Source organism: Penaeus monodon, chromosome 26 (assembly GCF_015228065.2).
Source record: "Penaeus monodon isolate SGIC_2016 chromosome 26, NSTDA_Pmon_1, whole genome shotgun sequence".
NCBI lineage: Eukaryota > Metazoa > Arthropoda > Malacostraca > Decapoda > Penaeidae > Penaeus > Penaeus monodon.
The window spans coordinates 35,165,061-35,179,062 of record NC_051411.1 but is presented as its reverse complement, the minus strand read 5'-3'; the positions used below and the strand labels follow the sequence as shown (position 1 = coordinate 35,179,062).

The 14,002-nt window shown below is 39.0% G+C and overlaps 1 protein-coding gene across 4 annotated transcripts in view; it reads left to right on the top strand.

Moving 5' to 3' along the window:
• Positions 1 to 12,443, top strand: part of LOC119590120 — a 13,959-nt gene extending 1,516 nt beyond the window's left edge. For 2 of the 4 annotated variants that reach the window (XM_037938892.1, XM_037938895.1), the window contains exons 2-4: positions 11,287 to 11,321; positions 11,403 to 12,169; positions 12,278 to 12,443. In XM_037938892.1, coding sequence (XP_037794820.1) covers positions 11,287 to 11,321; positions 11,403 to 12,169; positions 12,278 to 12,402 — 927 coding nt within the window. In that variant the 3' untranslated portion in view covers positions 12,403 to 12,443. Of the gene's footprint in view, positions 1 to 10,192; positions 10,247 to 11,286; positions 11,322 to 11,402; positions 12,170 to 12,277 lie in introns of those variants that run through there. The other 2 variants (XM_037938891.1, XM_037938893.1) reach the window with 2 other exon arrangements.
• The last annotated feature ends 1,559 nt before the right edge of the window (positions 12,444 to 14,002 follow it).

Below are 14,002 nucleotides of genomic sequence, written 5' to 3'. Positions count from 1 at the left end.
AAGCAATTGTGACCATAGACGGAAGCCAAGAAACATTCGGTGTTTCGCGATATAAAGGTACGTGGGTTTTACCCTGAGGGTCCAGGGGGCTAGGCGCATATATTACCACAGGCGGTCCAGGGGGCATAGCCCCCTGACTAGGCATATATATTACCACAGGGGGTCCAGGGGGCAGAGCCCCTTGGCTAGGGAATATATAGATCGTAGTGTATAAATCCCACAGGATTAAGGTTAGGTTGGTTTATTGGTTAGGACGCATTGTACGATTACCACGGGGGATCTGGATTATGTGAAATCCCGTAGATTTTTACCGAACGATGGGTTCGGTTCCCGTAGTTTTTCGAAAGTTGGCGCGTCGGTTGGTAGAGTTTGAAAGATGGCGGCGACGTCCGTAGAGTTTCATTGTCCGATTTTAAGCGGTTTTTTGTGCTTGTTTTACACATTTCTGTTCTTTTCTTATTTCAGCCTGTTGTTTTTTCCCCACAATTTCCCTGATCTACTTCATGCCCTCCCCTGCTATCGGGACTTATCAAATCACATCAAGATTGTCGGCTGGAGAATGCAACTGAAAATATCATCAGATTCGTTGTCCTCTCACGAAAACAAATCTGATGATATAAATATTGTCATTTTCAATAAATTAACCTATACTTTTACGTGTTTTTAGAATTACGTTATTCTGTACAGTAACCTTGGGTTAATGTTACCGAGAGCGACACACGGAAATAGAGAAAATGGACAATGCCATCTTGTAGAGCATAAGAGTAGGAGACAATAGGGGTAAATCTTCAGCGGGAAATGACGAAAATAGTCCCTGCAAAGCACCCCTATGAGACTGTCCCCATCCATGTTTACCTCGCGAGAAGTAAAAAAAAAAAAGAAAAAAAAAATTACACAGATCTGTTAAGTACTCCATATATTACTACGCACTTGTGAGAACGATTAGTGTGTAATTACCAGTCTGTCTTTCGGAATTCATATATTTAATGAATTCTTTTACTTTTATTATACTTTACCTGTTTTGGTAATTTAGAAAACTTTCAACCACGATTACAGTAAAGTGTACTGAGTAGTTATCTTGACTGAAACTAAGCCACTTTTCATCTATAGGCGTTTTCTGTATGCGCCATAAGTTAATTCCGGATTAGTTAATTCAAATCCACAGTACTTGGACAGAAGATGCAAGACATATTGCCAAGTGCACGAGTTGATGCGATTATCAGTAAATTTGCTCTTTTATATAAAGCGGGTATCTGTGTAATGGCAATTATTATTCACCCTGTACAAGTTTCATATTACACGCTAATGTCGATAAGGAAAAGTTTAGTACAGAGGAAAATAAACATAGGTTAAAGTTACCGAGAGCAACGCACTGAGAGAGAAAAATGAATACTGTCATCTTGTAGAGCCTCATATTTGCCGAGAAATGACAAATAGGCCCTGCATAACTCTGAGACTAAGTACCCATCCATGTTTCCCTTGTGAGGACCAAAACAAATATGATGCGTAACTCATTACTGTGATCTACCAAGTACATGTATTACTACGCGCTTGAGAACGATTAGTTTGTAATTACCAGTACCACTGGGGTCCAGGGGGCAGAGCCCCTTGTATAAACCGGTAAAAGTTACCGAGAGTGACGCACTGAGATAGAGAAAAATGGACACTGCCATCTTGTAGAGCATAAAAAATAGACTAGGAAACAATATAAATAAATCTGCAGCGGCCTCATGTTACCCGGAAAATTAGGGAAATAGGTTCTGCATGTCACCACTCAGAGACTAAGTCCACAACACCCTCAAAATGGCAGTCCATAATGTCTCGTTTTCTATAGCTCCATTTCTTTCATTTTCTATATATCCATTTTCTATAAGGATCGCGTTTTCCTTTGACCATAATTCTTGCGTTTTCTGTTGACAACCATGGAAATCATTTCAGATTTGTTTTTTATTTCCATCATTATTTTCTCTTATTTCTAACAACATTTCCTTTAGTTTTTTTATGCTATTACATATCTTTGGTTGCTCTCTCAAATGTAGTTGCGGTTTTATGTAGTTTTTCCTTATCATTTCTATTATCAGATTCTTAATTATTTAACAATACTACTGCTTGTTTACCGTAATTGCCTCATATATCGGAACAATACACTCGCGGTCGCTTGCTCACTCACTCTCACTTAAGCCGGTGACATGGCAGCAGCAAGCTCAAACTTTTGTCGTCAGTGTGACATGGGGTATGTTCTTTATTTAAGTAATTTGTAATTGTATTGTGTATATTTTATTAGCTCATATCATTACCATTTTACTGATAAATGTTATTTATGTTAGGTATGGGCAATTTTGGCAGCAATACGGCGGCCAGGCCGACCTCTTGCTCGATCTGTGCCGGTCGCACATCTTAATCACCCAAAAATTTAATTGTCCCAAGTGCCGTGAAAACTGCCGCCTTGATAATGAATACTATTTTATTGGCCCGCCTTGAAGAAAATAAGATTCCATCAGTTCCTCCTCGCCGCTGCTCGTCTTACCCCCCACACTGACGGTATGTGGCAATTATTTTTTTTTACGAAATAGTTGTCTCTTGGCACTATGTGTTAATAATTTGGGGTCCTTATTGGTTTATTTATTACCACGGGTCCAGGGGCAGAGCCCCCTGGCTAGGGAATATATAGATCGCAGTGTATAAATTCCACAGGGTTAAGGTTAGGTTGGTTTATTGGTTAGGACGCATTGTACGATTACCATAGGGGATGTGAATTATGTGAAACCCTGTAGATTTTCTTTTTTGCCGAGCGACGGGTTTTATCCCCGTAGAGTTTTTCGAAATTTGGCGCGTCGGTCCGTAGAGTTTCAATTGCCGATTTTTACCGTTTTTTGTGCTTGTTTACTTCGTTCGTCGGACAATGTTTGGCTCGGGTTTTTCGAAAATCGACTTTTAACGTTTCATAAATCACCTTTCTTCGATTTCTGCAGCTTCCTATGGGCCACCCATGTGCTATCCATTATCCCCCCCCCCCCTTCAACCCCCGATTCCCCACGCATCCCCCAAGATCGTTGGGTAGAGGAAAGATATAAAAAATCCAATTTTGGAACTTGGTCTCTGAGAGGGTGCGTCGCTCTCGGAAACATTTACCTATAAACCCCCCAGGGTTAAGGTTAGGTTGGTTTATTGGTTAGGATGCATTGTACGATTACCACGGGGATGTGGATTATGTGAAACCCCATAGATTTTTACCGAAGGATGGGTTTTATTCCCGTAGAGTTTTTCAAAAGTTGGGGCGCCGTTGCGTAGACTTTGAAACTCTACGGACGTCGCCGCCATCTTTCATTGTCCGATTTTAAGCGTTTTTGTGCTTGTTTTACACATTTCTGTTCTCTTTTCTTATTTCAGCCTGTTTTACCCCACAATTTCCCTGATCTACTTCATGCCCTCCCCTGCGATCGGGACTTATCAAATCACATCAAGATTGTCGGCTGGAGAATGCAACTGAAATAATTATCAGATTCGTACTCATCTCACGAAAACAAATCTGGTGATGTAAATATTGTCAGGGATGACCCAGTTGTCATTTTCGGATAACCAAAATCTGAGAGTACGTCGGTCTCGGGAACAATTGCCATAAATATACGCTAGTGCTTCATCATGCCGATATATATGTCGATACAAATAAAATTATGTAAATGGCTTCAGACAGCCTATGAGGTTAATGTTACCAAGAGCGACGCACGGAGAGAGGAATTGGACACTGCCATGTAGAGTATAAAAGAGTAGGAAGCAATATAGGTAAATCTGCAGTGGCCTTGTATTTACCGGGAAATGACGAAAATAGGCGCTACATAGCACCGCCCTGAGACTGTCCCCATCCATGTTTACCTTGCGAGGACCAAAACAAATGTAACCGTTACTGCAATTTCGCAAGTAGCCTATGTATTACTATGAGCTTGTAAGAACGTATATTTTGTAATTAGTAGTGTCCGTTTTTCCAAATTCATATATTTAATGAACTTTTACTTTTATTATACTTTTTGCATATTTTGGTAATTATTTACACTATCTTGTACAATAACCTTGTGTGCATGCGTGTTTTGCCACTGGGAGATTTGACAGGCCATTTAAGTCCATTATACTGAGAAATGTTGGTGAGAAATGTTTCATTTTAAGTGCTGCGTCGCTTGTGGATCATTTTTAAAGCCATATTATGGATATACAGGACAAATAGACATTAGTCTCCATCACAGCCTGATATTTGAACCCATCAAGTGCCCCAAATGCCAAAAAGTGATTAGAAACCAAGCAGTTCTAACCATAGAAGGAAGGGAAGAAACGTCCGTTATATAAAGGTATGTGGTTTTACCACAGGGGTCCAGAAGGCGTAGCCACCTGACTAGGCGTATATATTGCCACGGGGTCCAGACGCATACAATACCATAGGGATCGAGGGCGCAGAGCCCCCTGGCTAGGGAATATATAGATCTTAGTGTATAGATCCCACAGGGTGAAGGTTAGGTTGGTTTATTGGTTAGGACGCATTGTAAAATTACCATGGGGGATGTGGATTATGCGAAACACCATAGATTTTTACAGAACGACGGGTTTTATTCCCGTATAGTTCGAAAGTTGGCGCGCATCGGTCCGTAGACTTTCAAAGATGGCGGGAATATGTAGATCATAGTGTATAGATCCCACAGGGTTAAGGTTAGATTGGTTTGTACGATTACCACAGGGATCTGGATTAAGTGAAATCCTGTAGATTTCTTTTTGTGAATGATGGGTTTGATTCCCATAAGTTAAGTTTATTTACTACCCTGGCTTGGCAGGGGCGTTCCGTAGTTTCATTACCGATTTTAATCTTTTTTTTTTTTCTTTTTTTTGTACTTGTTTACTTGCGTTCGCCATTTTAAAGTTTGGCTTGGTTTTTCGAAAAATCGACTTTTCAATTTCTGCAGGTTCCTATTGACATCCAGTGCCATCCATTATCCCCCCCCCCCCTTCAACCCCCGATTCCCCACGCATCCCTCGAAGATCGTTGGGTAGAAGAGAGAAAATCTGATTTTGGAACTTAGTCTCTGGAGGGAACGTCGCTCCTGGTAACATATTCCGTAACCTTATAAATGCGCGTTTTTCTACTGGGAGATTTGAGAAATGCCGGTGAGAAATGTTTCATTTTAAGCGTGTCGATTTCGGGTAATTTTTTAAAGCCACGTAGTGGATATGCAGAAAATTAGCGGTTCAAGTTACCGAGAGTGACGCACTGAGATAGAGAAAAATGGACATTGCCATCTTGTAGAGCATAAGAAATAGAGTAGGAAGCAATATGGTTTAATCTGCAGCGGCCTTACATTAACCGGGAAATGACAAAAATAGGCCCTGCAGAATACCGCTCTGAAGCTAAGTCCCCATCCATGTTTACCTTGCGAGGACCAAGACAAATGTGACGCGTAACCCATTACTGCGATATAGCAAGTAGTCCATGTATTACTACGCGCTTGTCAAAACGATTATTTTGTAATTACCAGGGCCCGTTTTTCCAATTTCATATATTTGATGGATTATTTTACTTTTATTATACATCTTTTACGTGTTTTAGTAATTATTTACACTATTTTATACAATATCATTGTGCGCCTGCGCGTTTGCCACCGGGAGATTTGACAGGCCGCGCAATGCCATTACGTCGAGAAACGCCGGTGAGTAATGTTTTATTTCGAGTGCTGCGTCGATTTCGGGTCATTTTGAAAGCCATATTGTGGATATACAGGACAAATAGACATTAGTCTCTATCACAGCCTGATATTTGAACCCATCAAGTGCCCCAAATGGTGAAAAAAGTGACTAGAAACCAAGCAATTGTGACCATAGACGGAAGCGAAGAAACGTTCGGTGTTTCTCGATATAAAGATATGTGGTTTTATCCTGGGGTCCAGGGGGCATAGCCCCCTGGCTAGGTGTATATATTACCACAGGGGTCCAGGGGGCGTAGCCCCCTATCTAGGCGTATATATTACCACAGGGGGTCCAGGGGGCAGAGCCCCCTAACTAGGGATTATATAGATCGTAGTGTATAAATCCCACAGGGTTAAGGTTAGGTTTGTTTATTGGTTAGGACACAATGTACGATTACCATGGCATCTGGATTATGTAAAATCCTGTAGTTTTTGCCGAACGGCGGGTTTTATTCCCGTAGTTTTTTTTTTTTTTTTTTTTTTTTTCTTCTAAAAATGTCGCGTCGGTCCGTAGACTTTCAAAGATGGCCGGAACGTCCGTAGAGTTTCATTAGCCGATTTTAATCGTATTTTTGTGGTTGCTTACTTCGTTCGTCGGACAATGTTTAGCTCGGGTTTTCGAAAAATCGACCATGTTTCATTCATCACTTTCTTTGATTTCTGCAGGTTCCTATTGATATCCAGTGCTATCCTTCAACCCCCGGTTCCTCACGCATCCCCCAAGATCGTTGGGTAGAGGGAAGATATAAAAAAAAAATCTGATTTTGGATCTCTGAGAGGGTGCGTCGCTCTCGGTAACAATTACCAAAATAGCCATTAGTGTCAATCTCGGCCTGATATCTGAACCCCAGATGCGCAAAAAAAAAAAAAAAAAAAAGTGGGGGATTAGAAACCGAGGGATACTGACCAAAGACAGAAGTAAAGAAAAGTTCAGGGGAAAGAGCCCCCTGGCTAGGTAGTAATATCAAATCACATTGTATTATCTCTCCTGGCTAGGCAAATATAATACTACAGTGGTCCCGGGGGTGTAATCCCCTGGCTGGACGAATATGATACCAAGGGGTCTAGGGTCCATATGAAATAACATCAAGATTGTCAGCTGGAAAATGCCATGGGAATGATCATCAGATTCGTTCGGAAATTTTTCCGTGCATGTCAACTAGGAGTACAGTAAAATAAGTGTATGGAGTGGTTACTTTGACAAAGTAAAACAATTTTCATCTATGACAAAATGCGTGCAAATCGAAAATAAGGGAGATATAGGACAGACAAGAGTGAAGATCGCCCCTTCATTTTCTAAGTCCCTTCCATGTTTACTTCGCGAGAATCAAAACAAATGTGACGCAGAACTAATTTCCAAGTAGTCCTGGTATTGCTGCACGCTCGTTAGAAAGAATATTTTGTCATTATCAGCGTCCGTTTTCTCGAATTCATGTATGTCATGCATTCTTTTCCTTTTATTGTTCTTCATTTACGTGTTTTGGCAAGTATTTATGCTATTCTGCAATAAGCTTGTGCGCATGCGACATTACGTCGAGAATCGCCGGTAAAAAAATGTTCTTTTCCAGCGCTGCGTCGATTCTGGGTCATTTTTAAAGCCCTTTTGTGGATATATTGTACAAATTTGATGACCTATATTGTCCAGGAAGACCCGATTGTCATAGTCGAAAAATTAATCAAAAGTTATTAGGCACACAAGTGTCAGAGCCTGAAATCTCTATTTTAAAATTTGGCATTGGATAGCCTTTTCTACTTTTGTAAACAAAATGATGTGGTTTTATTTTGTTTATAGTAATATCTTGATTTCGTACACAGATAAAGCCTGCATAAAAGGATATGGCATTACAAGAGTAATAACATGATAATAGCGAGTAATAAATTTCTTGCTCTGCGCAAATCGATGCGGCTGGCCATTTTACTGGCCTTGAGGGACCTGAAGAATTGCACGGGAATTTTGAAATGTCGCACGCTACTACATGAGTTTGTTACTTTTAAAGCACTGTGCGTGTGTGTGTGTGTGTGTGAGATAGATATATATATATATATATATATATATATATATATATATATATATATATATATATATAGCGTGCGATGTACTACTTACGAAAGGTATTGCACTGCATGAAATATTTATAACAAATCACATGGCACCAGGTGTATGGTGGGGTGTGTATAGCAAATTTGATGGTTATTCGAAAATGGAGACCAGATTGCAGGCGGTGAGAACTGAAAAGCAGAACACTAAATATCGGTGAATATGTATACAAAAGTAATTCCGGCTAAAAGGATCACATTTTCACCTTTGCTAGAATATTGTGTTGATCACTTAATAACATTCTCGAAATGCCATAACCAACTGTATTCGAATATAGAACTATCAGTGCTGATTAGAGCACTTCTGATTCGGAAGTAACAAACTGAAAAATCATTATATACACCACCAATTTAATAGCAATAGTGCTCAGGCGAGTTAATAGCCTTTTTGAGTATATTGAGGATGATGGGAAATCGTGGCAATTATGTCCAACACTTGGCAGACCTGCTCATCAACTCTACAAGATAGCTTCCATGATGTATCATATGCCTTTTCAAATGAAAGAAAACTAAGGGATGATACCCTTGTGTGATAGCATTCCGTCAGTCTAATAAGGAAATCCGTTGTCAGTTTCATCTTCCGGAATCCAAACTGATATTGCGGCAGTAATTCTCTAAATACTATACTAGGCGAAAATTGAGCATCTCCAGTAATTTACAAATACAGCTTGTCAAGAAATAGGCCTGTAGATTTCTGGTGTGTTTGGCTTTTCCAGGCTTAGGGAGTGGTATAATGGTACAATGCCAATTTCTATGATATTGTCATTGTTCTTAGATTTAGCAGTCTATGGAGCTTTCTGATAGATGTAATATCATTTGATATTACATTAATATGTGGCAATTTTGTGGCGAAATTTGAGAGTATGAGTATGGCCTCCTTGTTCTATCTTGAGGCTGGCAAATATCTTAGAATGACTAGCACCAGAAGAGATTTCAGCCATAGTATATTGGCAGCAGCATCATTATTAGATTAGTGCCATCAGGGTTGGAAGTGATATTGGCATGTATTTTCCAGCAATCTTACGAATTTTGTTCCAAACAAGTCATAGTGGCATAGATGTATTGATGTATTGTATCCATGTTCATCTGACCTCTTATAGCACCTGTTTTTCCTTTGTCGCATTTTCTTAATTTGGACATTATAGCAGACTAAGTGCAATTTTCCTTGCTTCTACTGCTCTTCTGCCCACCATGGCACTGGAGGTTGACAAGTTACCTGTGCTTCATGGGAATGCCAATTCAATCCTAGTGGTAGTTTGTGTATTTAGAATGGTGTTCATACATTCGTTAATTCTAGTTTGGGCCATGTTGGATAATTTTACCAGAAAATATTTACTACCCCAGTATAAGTATCCTCCTCATATATAAAAATTCAAGGAACAGGTTTGTAATTAAGACTACGTAAATTTGGCGGCCCTGGTCTAGGCAAGTAGACTGACCTCGTATGAACATGGGTGTGATTTTTTTTTTTTTTTTTTTTTTTTTTTTTTTGTAAACTATGATAAAGGTTCTAAAATACCATAGGATTAAATTGCTATATTCACTTAAGCCATTTTGCTCAGGACCAAAATGCTCAGGTTGAGCAATTTCAGATCGCAATATCATTCTGGGCTGATTATAGTAATTAAGTTCCTTAGATTTTTGTCTAGAGCTGGTCGGTATGTAATAACGGTTTCATGAAGTTTTTAGTACACTAATTTTCGTGATGTCGGCAAGGTATAAATGACAGACTAGTTTCTATAGCCAATCGTCACTTTTCGGAAGACTAGGAAATGCCGACAGTTCTGTGGTAAACACTAATGAGAATTAGAAAGAGGGTGGGTGGGTTTAGCTAGCAGATATAGTAGTACAGGCTCTATATGTAAATGATTACCTTGTTACATATAACAGCCAACAGAGATAATCATCAAATGTTACAATTCAGACATAACTTTTTGTTAATAAGATACATTTCATGACATGTCTACTACATTAATGGATTTAATGACTTACATAATTTGGTTTCTGATCCGATATGCAAGCACCATTGTAAACATGAATGAAGAAACTGTAACCTAGAAATGAAGTACTTCTACTCAAATTGTCATACAGTTTTTGATTATCGATCCTGGTACAACTCTCCAAGTCATAACTACATGTCATGAGATGTAATATCCAGATGCATATACAGATTAAAGTACTGTACTTCGGTCCTGTTTTCTTCACCAAACAATGCCATGTGTAACTTTCTCGGCTTGGCTCGATTATTCAATTAAATTGTGCCACAGTCCTTAGTGTGATCAGCTCAAGTAAACATAGTGGTTATTGAAAATCTGCTAAAGGATCTTTAATTTTCATTTCAGTTGATTTTCAACAATCTATGTAAATTAACACCAGTCTGATGTTTGATGAAAGTTTCTGCATCTGGATATGAACGTCCTGTCTTGGTATGCATGTTAAAATTAATATGGTATTTCTATTATCTCATCCACTAACTTCTAACCACCCCTTACTTGTCTCAATCTTGACAATTTTAGGAGATAAGTTCACTGTTGATGTGTGGGGTAGCGGAGTAGCTTGCATGATAAGAAAATGGGATTGGCTTTAAATTTAGCCTCTTGTTTGGAATTTTTCAATTGATATGTGAGAATCCATTATCCAGTTCATCCAGGTTATTGTAAACACTTTGGCCTTTTCTGGGACAATGCGAAAATGTGGCTTTGTAGCCGACTCTCAACGAAACTGTTAAGGGATCCCCTGGTAGACAGGACTATGGTCCTCTTATCTGTAAAGTCAGTTTTTGTAGTCTGAAGCTTTTACCATGTAAAATTAGCAGTTCCTATCACAGGTGCGATATTAACTACAACAGTTGGTATGTTTTGTTTGAAAACGACATTCTTGTGTGTTCTCTTCGCCACATTTTAGCACAGATTGTTACCGAGCGGCATTTTCTCCATCCATATTTCCAGCAGTTAAAACTGCGTCATGTAGCAGACTATTGAAGAGTGACCTCTAAATGCATACCAGGTTGATGATCTCTGCCAATTCTCTGCTTTCTTGAGCATATGCCTTTTTTTTTTTCCGTTTGACTAACCATTTCGCTTCTATGACTCCTGGTCAGCCAACATTTAATGTTTATTATAACCTGTGATGGAATGCAACTCCTTCAGTCTCAAGAGGTGTCATTGAAACTGGTCTGGTGGATCATATTTACATCACACTTTTTCTTAGCAGAAGGCTGACTTCAATGTAATGATGCCATTGTTTATGTAAGGGTATCCCCAGACTGGAAAACCCTAGAACATGGATTGCAAAGTAAATTGAAGATTTAGGATTTGTGAAACTAAGGTTTTGAATAAGTACTGTAGAGTAAAATTTTTAGACAACATAGTCTACAAACCTGACGATTATACTAGGCTGGACAAGTTTTCATTAATAAAATCCATCCTCCTTACGATGCTGAATTGTAATGCAACTTATTTTCCAGATGGTCTCAGGAGTCTCCGTTGTCTTGGCAAACAAGTAAGTTAAGTTTTTGGTTGTCTAACAAAGGGATTTATAAAGAATTACTTTTAAAATGTATTAAAATTCCTTTTCTTTCAGTTTGCGAAAGGAACGTAGTGTTTCTGTGGGTTACTCTTCTCTCTCGCATCTGTGTGAAGCTCAACCTGACCGTTTCCTCTGCATTAATTGCAAGACTTTGGTCGTGTGTGTAAAAGGACAAGCCTTCGTTCGTCACTGCATCGAGGATCATTACTGCACAGACAAAAGTGAATTTGGAGGTGGTGTGTGCTATCCTAATGAACCAACAGAGTGCACTTGTGAGAGGCCATATATATTTCGCGTGGACCACTATGACCCACAGAGGTTTTTCTCCTGCAGTGATGTAGGATCCAAACCAGAAAGTTACAAGTGTCCAGATGGTATGGTGTTTGACGAAAACCTTACACAGTGTCGTAATGAAGCTGGTCTACCACCTTGTACCAAGCCTGGGACCTTTGTTAATCCAGGAAATTGTAGTGAATATTACTCGTGTATTGCCCTGAGACATGGATGGCTGCAAAAGTCCTTCTTGTGTAACGGTAATGCCTTTTTCAACGAGAGAAAGCAAATTTGTGAAGATCCTTGCAAGTACAAGTTCAAGTGCGACAGTGAAGGACGCTTCCCTGACCCAGTGAATAAGCATAGATACTTTGAATGTTTCCTAGAATCTGGTCAGCTGAAACAGATAAGGTATCAATGTCCTGAGGGGTATACATGGTATAGTGTATCGACAGGAGTTGGCAAGTGTGTGGAGAGCTATGGAATCAGCCATGATAATCATAACTTTGATCACTGCTCCTTGCCACAGGACTGGTGTCCCAGTAATGGTGAGTAGTGCTGTTGAGATCCATGCTGTTAATTCAGAATAGTTCTAGAATCATCCTATAGGTATACTGTCATTTTACATTTAAACAATTGCACATAAATCTTTCCAGAAATTGGACCCACAGTTCGTGGGAAAGCCAAGGACTTTAGACCCGAGTATGAAGGAGATAATGTCAAGAGTGAGAGCGCTTCACAAGACCTAAATATCATTTGGGTCAGCAAGTCAAAGAAGTGATATCAGCAATGTGTAATTTTAAATAAATATCCCCTATTTTTTCTTCTTCTTTTTTACCACGGTTTATATCTCTTTATTTATTGTTTTACTTGCATAGTATTTATCTAGCCAAATGCTCTAGGCAGCAATGGTAAAATCTAGATATTTTGGCTTTAAAATCCAGATTTCCTGAGTAAAGAAATTAAATAGGCCATAGCACTTTCTTCAGATATCCAAACAAAAGTGGGAATTGCTAATGTTTGTTCTTTAAAAGTAGACAAATGCCCTTATTCTTTCAAAAGTTCTATACATATTATGTAGTGTACTACATAATCAATGTTTGAAATCTTAATGTTCTTAATGCCCATTCACTTTTTTTTTTTTTTTAATCTCCGAGATTTTAAAAATGGGACTGCCACTGGATGGGGCCTAAATCTGTCCACACAGGTGGGTATGATGGTGACGTCACAAACGAGAAAACTATGTATGAGCCCAGCAATTAAATCCAGGACAGACCTTACCCCTTTCCCTATTTGAGCCAATCCATTTGCACCCCCACTTTACCCTTTCAACCATTTTATATCCAACACATTGTCCAGGTCAATAACTCTTAATTTACCCTTGTTTAAAAAAAAAAATTGAATGACCTCAAGAAATAAATTGACTGAAATTACAGGCATCAGAAAGTACAAAAGCTGTTGCTAAATATTGAGCAATAAATGTTTGTGTAAACAATTGTCAGCACCAGAAGTGTACCAATTGACTTTTAAAAAATAACCGCCAAAAGGTAACTGGACTGCATATACTTCTATTGGCACAATCTATCACACAGCAGACTGTCCATAGATATACTGGAGACTACATTTGCGAGTAATTTGTTCACGGTGCCCCCCCCAAAAAAAAAAAAAAAAAAAAAAAAAAAAAATGTGCGAGTTCTAAGTTTCATAAACTTCCATGAGATGAAACCTCATTTTTTTCAGGCAAATTAATGTAGCTTCATGAATGAGATTGCAATCACTCTAACGTTTTATTTGATTCGATTTAGTTCTATCTTGTATTTCAAATGTCATGAACAATATTGCAAATGTCCTGACGTGTCATCTTAGGTCATTAGTGGTGTATACAAAACATGGGGAAAGGGTGGGGCTTGGGGACAGGTAAGAAACTTCTGGGTCAGTAAGACTGTGTTTGTGGATTTCCAGAATGGTCATTGGTCAAAACAAATAAATTTACAAGACATCAAACGTTAGACAGCACTATAAAGTATTGTGGCAACAAGGGCAAATATGAGTTACCGATTTGGATAGAAGGGGATGAAGAAAAGGAAAATAAAAGAAGACCATGCAATGGTTAATGGTTAAAAGCAAGATAAATGTGCTAGACATCTAAGGTCATGTAGCACTATATTTAATGTTAGGGAAGGGTGGTTGAGTTAGTGATTAGTTGTCTAAGCTGGGCAAAGGAATTGGTGAGTGAAAGGGTTAGGGTCGGGTGTGGTAAGGAGTTAGATTAGATGAAGGATATGTATGCGTTTGAGGAAAGAGAATAGGTTGTTGAAGCAAAAAGTGTGGGATTCTGTAAGGATGTCTGATAGGTTGGGAGGTCGGTGAAGGAAGGATAG